At 44.1% G+C, this 10,859-nt stretch overlaps 1 protein-coding gene across 1 annotated transcript in view; it reads right to left on the minus strand.

Annotated features, from left to right (window-relative positions):
• LOC127440570 (zinc finger protein 850-like) overlaps nt 1-1,449 on the minus strand; it is a 67,748-nt gene extending 66,299 nt beyond the window's left edge. Inside the window, exon 1 of the mRNA XM_051697247.1 lies at nt 1,300-1,449. Coding sequence (XP_051553207.1) covers nt 1,300-1,348 — 49 coding nt within the window. The 5' untranslated portion in view covers nt 1,349-1,449. The remainder of the gene's footprint in view (nt 1-1,299) is intronic.
• Nucleotides 1,450-10,859: the final 9,410 nt, after the last annotated feature.

Here is a 10,859-nt window from a genome sequence, read left to right on the forward strand (position 1 = left end):
CAACAAACTGTGGGTTTAACACTTCGGATGTCAAGGCATATGTTTTAAGAACTGTGTGCAAAGGTCTTTGCTAGGCCAATCACATCAAGCTATCGCACACTCACAATGTGCACGAATGGTCAAAAAAAAAAAACGCCATCATTTTGCAAAAAATCAAACAGACAAAACAGACTCTGTTACCTTAAAGCCCAAAGTCACCAAGACAAATTCCTTGTATGTGTAAGCATACTTGGCAATAAAGCTAATTCTGATTCTGAAGTATACCTCGGTCACGCACGCGGCCTGATTTTTCTAACTGCGCGTCTTTGAACGTGCAGTATGTGCATGCGCCTGGAATTATTTTAACTAATAAGTGGATCCACAAGGTGGCAACACTCACAGTAGAGCTGTTGTTGTCACGAAGAAGCTCTAGAACAAGATGTAAATGCCGCTAAATAACAGGAGATGAAGGTAGAAACAACAACAACAGCAGACGTGCATGTCAAGAGTGCATTTGTGAGGAGATCAAGAGATACCTGCATTTGTATAACGAGTCTGAAGGACTATAAAGACATCTTTACAGGTCTAAATTCCTGAAGAGAAATAGTCCGGTGTCTCAAAGCAGTTGTAGCATGCCGGTGTAAGCGCACAGTCAGATGGAGTTGACAGGCTAGCGTCCGACTGTATGCAGACGCTGAGCGTTCACATCAAATCGAAGTATACTTTGTGCTTAATGTGCATTTTAACTAAAGCCAGTATCTAGAAAATCCACCTCCTCCTAGCACATCAAATTTAAGCGAATTTCAAAAGATTTTTCGCATGTAAAGAGTTTCCATTCAGGATATCTTCTGCGTAATTTTAAAATGTGCATAAAAATAGTTGGAATAAATCCCAGCTACTGGCTGAGTTGCATTAATGGCTAATGAATATTTTGAAAGGCCAAAACATGTTATTTGTTTGATGTTGTACATTGTCTTTTGTATTATTAGTTATTTGATGAAAGATCCTTGTTTACAATTACATTTTGAAGTGGAGAAAAATCCTTTAATATAATTGCCTAATAATTGTACACTCAAATATTTGAGAAAGTTGTTGTAATTCCCCTGAGAAAGACAAAACTCACCTTTTCTCTTTCTTTTTTGGTAAACTTAAAAAAAAGAGTTTGGGACTCACCGATAGCATTGTATCTGTTCAACAGTAAAATAATGAAAAACAGAAATTGCTAAATAATTATGCACACACTGTAACTGCACAAACAACTAGGAAGAAAACACATGGCAGTGACTTCAAAAGCATCACACAAACAGATCAAATGTATACCCTGAATGCACTGCAAGTTGCTTTGAATAAAAACATCTGCTACATGCATAAATGTAATGTAAATGTAAAATCAGCAGCATCATTAAGCAGAAACATTTCCATTGCTTGTTCGAAAAGAAACGATGTTTACATGCGCCATGTTCACGTAGACTTTGTATGTTTACCTTATAAAACACTTGACTTGCATCAAAAGAATGACAGCAGCGTGAGCATCATTCAGTGGCGCAGCATTTATGACGTCACAACAGGACCGTCTTCTTCTTCTTCTTCTTTACTTTTTGGCGATTCGCATTTCATGTGCATATCGTCACCTACTGGCCTGTTCTGCAATCACGATTTATTTCTTCATATATCAGCTGGTGCTGCATGTTCAGCTCCTCTAGCTTTAACACAGAGCCCCATGATCCAGTGCGGAGCAGAGCATCAAATTCTATTCGTTTTTTTTAAAGTCCCATTCTTACACATAAATGCAACACTCATTTCACAACAGGTGTGCTGTAAGGAAAATTGGCTGTTTACATACACTGGTGGCCAAAAGTTTGGAATAATGTACATATTTAGCTGTTTCGGAAAGTAATTGGTACTTTAATTCACCAAAGTATCATTCAACTGATCACAGTATAGTCAGGACATTACTGATGTAAAAAACAGCACCATCACTATTTGAAAAAAGTCATTTTTGATCAAATCTAGACAGGCCCCATTTCCAGCAGCCATCACTCCAACACCTTATCCTTGAGTAATCATGATAAATTGTTAATTTGGTCCTAGAAAATCACTTGCCATTATATCAAACACAGTTGAAAGCTATTTGGTTCGTTAAATGAAGCTTAACATTGTCTTTGTTTTTTAGTTGCCACAGTATGCAATAGACTGGCAAAAATGGCAAAAAAGAAATAGCTTTCTCTAGAAACTCATCAGTCAATCATTGTTTTGAGGAATCATTGTTTTTGCCAAAAAAAACTGAAGATTTCATACAAAGGTGTACACTAGAGTCTTCAAAGACAAAGGACAACTGGCTCTAACAAGGACAGAAAGAGATGTGGAAGGCCAGATGTACAACTAAACAAGAGGATAAGTACATCAGAGTCTCTGTTTTGAGAAATAGACACCTCACATGTCCTCAGCTGGCAGCTTCATTGAATTCTACACGCTCAACACCAGTTTCATGTACAACAGTAAAGAGAAGACTCAGGGGTGCAGGCCTTATGAGAAGAATTGCAAAGAAAAAGCCACATTTGAAACAGAAAAACAAAAAGAAAAGGTTAGAGTGGGCAAAGAAACTACCTTGGACAACAGATAATTGGAAAAGAGTGTTATGGATCTTAACCCCATTGAGCTTTTGTGGGATCAGCTAGACTGTAAGGTGTGTGAGAAGTGCCCGACAAGACAGCCACATCTATGGCGAGTGCTACAGGAAGCGTGGGATGAAATGTCACCGGAGTATCTGGACAAACTCACAGCTAGAATGCCAAGGATCTGCAAAGCTGTCATTGCTGCACATGGAGGATTTTTTTTTGATGAGAACTCTTTGAAGTAGTTGTTCGAAGTTCTGAACATTTTTTTTTTTTCAAATTGTAATAGTAATTTTTCACATTATTAATGTCCAGACTATACATTGTGATCAGTTGAATGCCACTTTGGTGAATAAAAGTACCAATTTCTTTCCATAAGAGCAAAATCTGTACATTATTCCAAACTTTTGGCTGCCAGTGTATATGTAACATATTTTCTCAAATCATAGTGGAATATGAATATGTAGCCTACATATGCTACATCCAAATATAGCTAATGGACTATAGTTTAATATGTTTATGACCATATATGTCTATTTTCTACCTTATTGTGTATTTCTATATATACTTATTTTTTCTGTTAGCTTTTTATTTTTATTCTATTTTTTATTATTATTATTATTATTATCTCTGTGTTGTTGTATTGTTTGTGCACTGGATAAATAAAATTATAATAATCCTTGTATGTGTAAACATACTTGGCAATAAAGCTCATTCTGATATATCAGATTTCTGTATGGGAAGACATAAAATATCTCACACTGTTAAAAGCATATAATACTGTAATATTTTTATATGTTCATATTTCTAGACTATTTAGGAAACCTTGTGTGGTGTTCATGTTTTAGGTATTCACACAGTGTTTGATGGTCCAACATTATCTGGGTTTAGGGTTAGGGCTAAAACAATACAGCAGTAACAATTTATGTAAAAACACTTAATGTTAAATACTTTGATGCTAACTTAGCATGCATCTTAGATATCATTTACAAGCATGGCTGGTTCTGAGGCTGTTTGCTGAGGGTCAATTTCAACCTCTTCAACTCACTTGCAGATTCAGAATTGAGACATGATCCTCATTTTCGGAAAAATTATTAATCTTCATCCTAAGTGGGGGGCCTGGGTAGCTCAGCGAGTATTGACGCTGACTACCACCCGTGGAGTCACGAGTTTGAATCCAGGATGTGCTGAGCCAGGTCTCGTAAACAAATTGGCCTAGTTGCTAGGGAGGGTAGAGTCACATGGGGTAACCTCCTCATGGTCTCGATTAGTGGTTCTCACTCTCAATGGGGCATGTGGTAAGTTGTGCGTGGATCGCAGAGAATAGCATGAGCCTCCACTTGCAGTGTCTCCACGGTGTCTTGCACAACGAGCCACGTGATAAGATGCGTGGATTGACTGTCTCAGAAGTGGAGGCAACTGAGACTTGTCCTCTGCCACCCGGATGGAGGTAACCACGCCACCACGAGGACCTACTAAATAGTGGGAATTGGGCATTCCAAATTGGGAAAAAAGGGGATAAAAATTAAGTGGAAGATGCTCCTTCTACACATTTTTACTTGTTTTCACCTACATATACACTGTTACACTCATTGGTTACTGTACCTTTGGGTCAACACCACATACAGTAGGTAGTATAAATGTATAGGGGATAAAAGCCTATTCACACCAAGTTCATTTTTTTCTGAGGGAATATTCATTCTGAATTAGCTTTTGGCTTGGAATCATGGATTCCCATGGCACTATTCACATCAGGCATGTATTGTATAGTGTTAGTATTGTACAGGTATATATCAGTGTATAATACACTTAAGCATTACACATGTTTCTCTGTGTGTATCTCATATTTCCTCTTACACCTCAAATTCTCAATACATACTTCCAATGATATAAGTGCCCCTGTTTTTTACATATGTTAATGCTCGCTGATTTAGGGAGATCATTACATGGTGGAGGCCCATACGAGGAACTTATTTATTTTATTGCTACTGTGGTGGATTGTGATGTATTGCTTTGTATTAACTATGGAGAATATGGAAGAGTTATGTACTTTTGAAACTCAAGTGACTCAAGCTCAAGAAGATACTGTCTTTATTGATGACTCTTTTGTAGTCCATAGGGATCCTACTCCTAAGATTTCATCAATGTTAAGTTTATTGTATGAGGAATCTGATGGGGAACAATCTGATGAAGTGATGAATGTGACTTTATATGTTACAAACAGAGGGAGAAAATCAAAAAAGCGACTTGGTGCATTTGAAAGAAAAGCTACAGGGTCTGGAAATTAGACTAGAAAACTCTGTTACTAGTTCCGTTATCAGAGAATCTAGTTTGAGAGATGGGGTTAGTAATCGTCTCAATAAAATTGAGGAAGTCCAGAGAGATTGAGGATGTATCGCTCTCTAATCCTGAACTGCTGGGAATATTAAGTTCTATTGCCTTAAATTGATGGACAGCTGCCAAGTCTACAGTTCATGACTGGCCGTCCTTTAAGGATGCCTTCATGGCTGCTTTCCTGCCTGCGGATTATAAGACGGAGGTGGAGGAGAGGTTGAAGACTCTGGTACAACAGCCTGGACAGACATTGGGGGACTTTGCCTATGCCTTTGCCTATGACTATAGAGCCCTATTCATGAAATGGAAACCAGACAGAGGAGTTGGTGAATAGGATTCTGAACAATATAAATTCCAAGGTGGTGGGCTTGCTGAGAGGGACTGTTCAGACCGTCGAACAACTGGTCAAGGTCGGTACCATTGTGGAGAAGGACTTCTTGGGAGTTAAGGATTATTGGCAGTCAAAGTCAATTACCAATCTACCAAAGGAAAAGAAAACAAGAAAATGACTTCTAAGCAGACTCCCTCCAGTATACTTGCTGGGGTCTCAATTGTACATCAACATACATACTGCCATTTCCAACCATCTCTGCTTTCAGTCCCTATATCGGTGAATTGGCTCCAACTAGAGAATGTGGTAGATATTGGGAGTGTGTTTACTTTGATGCAAGAGAGTAGATTGTGAGAATTCACTGAGTAGGATCTAGAGGTTGCTGAAGACAGACAGAGGTTCATCATGGCCGTTGGGAAGATGCAACAGGTTAAGGCGCAGGAGGAATTGGACTATGAATGGCATGGCGAGAGATGGATTGTCAAGACTCATATCATGGAAGATTCACATCTGGTGTTTCCTTGCATATTGGGACTAGGCTTCCTGTCTCAATCGGGTACAATCCTCAGTCTGTCTAAATTTTGTTACGGCATGCATATGGAGAAAGGTTACAGTTACCATCCATTCATTAAAAACAACAAATCTGTACAACTATACAATTAATCTAAACCCCAGCCCAGCCCCAGCTAAGCTCAATATTTACTGTCTGATTTTTGAGGACAAGCCATACTACCATCAGTGGCAGAGTTCAGAAGATCCTGAGCTGTTTGATTCCGATACAGACAACAGGGAAGAGCTGAGTAAGCTTATGCAGACCTGGCCTAGGGTGTTGTCAGGGAGACTTGGGTAAACTCTGGTGGTGAAGCATTGAATTAACACCTTCGATAAAATACCTGTGAAGACTAGAGCATACAGAGTCTCTCCACTAAAAATAAAATCATTGAGGATGAAGTGAGGATCATGCTGAAGGATAACATTATCGAGCTCTCCCTGTCCCCGTAGTCTTCTCCAGTGGTACTGGTAGCTAAATCTGACAGTTCATATAGGTACTGTATTGACTACCATAAGACTCTGATGCCTGTCTGATGCCATTACTACATGACATCTTGGAGTCTTTAATTGGAGTGACTTGGTTCACTTCATTAGACCTGAAATCTGAATACTGGCAAATGGAGATGGAGGAAGAGAGCAAAGCAAAGACAGCCTTTGTAACATGGCTTATATCAATTTAAGGCTATACCATATGGACTCAGGAACTCTTCTGTGACCTTCTAACGTCTGTTGGAGAGAAAGTTGGACAGACTGACTGGAAAGGTCTGCTTCTTTACATAGACATCATTATATATTCCAAATTACAGGAACAACACACCAAGGACTTGAATGCAGTAATGGAGAAGCTGAGTAAAGCAAACCTCAGATTGAACATGAAGAAATGCCATTTCTTCAAGCGCCAGTTAAAATTCTTGGGACACACTGTGTCAGACCAAAGAGTTGAAGTGGACCAGGTCAAGACCCAAGCCATTTCAGACTAGTGCCGACATATTTAAAATCACTTCAGCTGACCGAGGTCACGTGACGCCATGCGAGGAGCAGACGTGTGAGCGACTAGCTCTGTGTACTTTGCTAGTTTTTAAATTATTTTCATGTTATAATCCTGTGAGATTCGATACACCCAGTTACATATCTGTTCTTTGAGGTAAACATGGCAAAGAAGTCAAAATCCTCAGACTCTGGAGACATTAAAAGACACTTACGTGCTCAAGCTGACACCCCCAAACAGGCCGCGAGCCGGGGACTCGATTTGAATGGTGCAGCGGGAGAGGAAATCCAGCATCAACTGTCCAATACGTTTGTGATGCTGACGAAGGTTGTTGCTGACTTGGAAGATCTCGCTGTAATACATTGATCGATTACGGCAATGGAAACAAAATTCTCTGAGTTGGTTACAAGAGTGGCAGATGTTGAGAAACGGATTGATTATCTGGAGTCATCGGAAAGAGAATTATCCGCTAATTCGCTCGTGATCTAGACATGGATAGCATTTTGGAAAAACTGGAAATTCTCAAAAAAGGAGCCAAAGAAATAATGTACAGATTGTTGGAATTCCTGAGCACGAAGAAGGCCAAGATATGGTGAAATTCCTAGACGAGCTCTTCCAGAGTCTGCTCGACATAACAGGCTGTAAGATGGAAATCGAGCGAGCTCACAGAGACCCGACTCGCAGATCTGCTGAGGGAGACAGGGCCCGAACAATTCTGGCCAAATTTCTGAGATCATCCGTTAAAGATTTTGTGTTGTGTGAGGCGAGGAACAAAGGAAAGCTTTCTTGGAAGAATCACAATATTTGCTTGTTCCAGGAATCTCTTGCATCAACAGAAAATCACTTTTGCACTAATGTTTCCGGCCAAACTGTGAATAGAAACGAAGGATGGCCGCAAAGTATTTACATGTCCCAAACGTGGCTGGAGTTTGTTTTGTGGGATAACACTTCTCCTTCAAGAAACTTTTGCATTGACGGAGGATCGCTTTTGCATTGAGGTTCCCGGCCAGACTGAGAGTGGATGCTGGGGATGGCCGCAAAATATCTACATGCCCACACAAAGGATGTCTTTTATAAAGTTGATGGACTGAGTAAGTCATGGTGTATTTTTTATTTTTTTTTCGGAGAGATGCTTGACCACGCCCCCGCTGCCACATATCCCCACCGCCCGACTCAGGCCGGAGCGGCTTCCGGCCTGCCTACCACTCCCCTCCCATTCCTGGAAAGGAAGTCGGCGACAGCCATCTGCGCCCCCGGTCTGTGGACCACCTTGAACTTAAACGGCTGAAGAGCCAGATACCAACGGGTGATCCGGGCGTTAGTATCTTTCATGCAGTGGAGCCACTGGAGTGGGGCGTGATCCGAGCAGAGGGTGAAGGCCCGCCCCAGCAGGTAGTATCGGAGAGTGAGGACCGCCCACTTGATGGCGAGACACTCCTTTTCCACGGTGCTGTACTTAGTTTCCCTTAACGAGAGCTTACGGCTAATGTACAGCACCGGGCGCTCCTCCCCCTCCACCACCAGCGAGAGTATGGCCCCCAACCCCCTGTCTGAAGCATCTGTCTGTAAAACAAAAGGGAGAGAGAAGTCAGGTGAATGTAAAAGCGGCCCCCCGCAAAGTGCAGCTTTAACTTGCGTGAACACCCGCTGACACTGCTCCGTCCACTGGACCAGATCTGGAGCTCCCTTTTTAGTGAGATCAGTCAGCGGGCTGGTGACGTCCGAATAATTAGGTACGAACCTTCTATAATAGCCAGCCAGCCCCAGGAACTGTCTCACCCCCTTTTTGGTCTTGGGTCTCGGGCAGGACGCAATCACCGCTGTCTTGTCAATTTGGGGACGCACCTGCCCGTGGCCCAAGTGGAACCCCAGATACCGTAGATCCACCCGTCCAATCGCGCACTTCTTCAGCTTCGCTGTGAGTCCCGCTCGGCGCAGCGATCTCAGAACCGCCCTCAGATGTTGCATATGCCGCTGCCAATCATTGCTATAAATGATGATGTCATCTAAATAGGCAGCGGCGTAAGCTGAATGCGGTCTGAGGATTCGGTCCATGAGACGCTGAAACGTAGCCGGGGCTCCAAACAAACCGAACGGAAGTGTCACAAATTGGTGTAATCCAAACGGTGTGGAGAAGGCGGTTTTCTCACGGGAAATTGGTGTCAAGGGGATCTGCCAATAACCCTTCGTCAAATCCAATGTTGAATAAAAACGAGCAGTGCCCAACCGATCGAGCAACTCATCAATGCGAGGCATTGGATATGCATCAAATTTAGACACCGCGTTGACTTTTCTATAATCCACACAGAATCGCACAGACCTGTCGCTCTTAGGCACTAGAACAACTGGGCTGGACCAATCACTGTGGGATTTTTCTATTACCCCCATATCAAGCATCGCATCCAATTCTTCCCGAACAATTTTCTTCTTGTGTTCGGGTAGTCGATAGGGGCAGCTATGTACCACGACCCCCGGCTCAGTCTTGATGTGGTGATGTATGAGGTTTGTACGTCCCGGTAGAGGGGAGAACACATCTGCAAACTCCTGTTGCAACCTAGCAACCTCCGCGAGTTGGCTCGGTGAGAGGTGGTCTCCACAAATGACCGGGGTGAACTGTTTATGTTTTGAACTCACCTCCGGTCCGAGCTCCGCCTTCTCGGGAACTACCGTAGCCAATGTCACGGGAACTGCCTCCCTCCTCAATTTCAGGAGATTGAGGTGGTATCCTCTTTGGTCCGAGTGTCCTGTGTCACTCGATACAACCGGTCATTTATAATTGCAAAATAGGGGTATGAAAGGGCGATGTCAGGCTGGAGTCGTTGACCATCGATGACTCTCACTTGGTCAAGGCGTGTTTGAGGGTTTCGTCTCGCGACTGCTCCAAAGGGAAATCCCCGTCAGGGAATTCCCTGAGAAGGGGAGGGGCTGCAGCCTCTCCCCCTCTCTCGTCATTATGACATGGAGCTGTCGAGGATGGCCCCGGCTCTGCCTCCCCTGCCAGAGCATCGCACATCACACATCTCCCTATTTTCGTACAGGACCCATCCGCACAAATTCCCTTTAATAAAACTCTAAAATCAGGCCAATCAGTCCCCAGAATCAGCGGATGGGTGAGGCGGGAACTAACTAATGCTTTTTCCCCCGAAATGTAATTGTCAGGGTCACCACCGGATACGTGTGAATATCCCCGTGTACACATTTCACCTTCACCGTTTTAGTTGTGACCAATGCCTCGGGTTGAACCAGGCGTTGGTGGATAGTAGTTTGATTACAACTGGTGTCCACCAACGCTTGGTGAGTACCCCCCTTGACACTTACCGGTATCCGGTACGCTCCGGCCCGGTCGGGGGCAGCCTGTGGGAGGTCAGAGACCCGCACCACCGTCCCCAGCTCCATCAGAGGGCTCTGATCTCGGAAGTGGCTCGGGTCTCCGCACCTCCAGCAGGCCGGCCCAGGCGCTACGCCCGCACTTGCATCAGCGGGCGCCCCCCCCCTGAGGGGGAGAGCGGCGGGGCATTGGAGTAGGGGAAGGTGTCGCCTCCCACACCCGGGGAACTGGTCTCAGGGGCTGAGGTCCTCCTCGTCTGCGTGGGGCAGGAACGGGACCTGGAGAGAGAGCAGAACGAGAGGAGAGAGTGGAGGGGGAAGAAACAGAGGGAGGAGAGAAAATGTAGGAGGGCTCTTCTGCCCTCGGGATCGCCACCATGTGGTCCTCCGCAAGTCGGATAGCTTCCTCCAACGACGCCGGGCAGTGGCACTGGACCCACTCCGCCATCCCTTTTGGCAGTCGATCTGTGAACTGTTCCAGTACCACCTGGTCGATAATTCCCTGGACGTCGCGATCCCCCGCTAGCAGCCATCTTCGGCAGGCGTCACGGAGCCGCTGGGCAAAGGCAAACGGGCGGTCGGAGCTCTCCAAATTCAAGCTCCGGAAGAGCTGATGACTTTCCTCCGGAGTGCGACCAACCCATTGCAAGATGGCTCTTTTTAAATCTCCGTAGGCCAGGAGGCTTGTCGCTGGCAGTTGTTGAGCCGCAAGCTGGGCTTCCCCGGACAATAG

Source organism: Myxocyprinus asiaticus, chromosome 5 (genome assembly GCF_019703515.2).
Source record: "Myxocyprinus asiaticus isolate MX2 ecotype Aquarium Trade chromosome 5, UBuf_Myxa_2, whole genome shotgun sequence".
NCBI lineage: Eukaryota > Metazoa > Chordata > Actinopteri > Cypriniformes > Catostomidae > Myxocyprinus > Myxocyprinus asiaticus.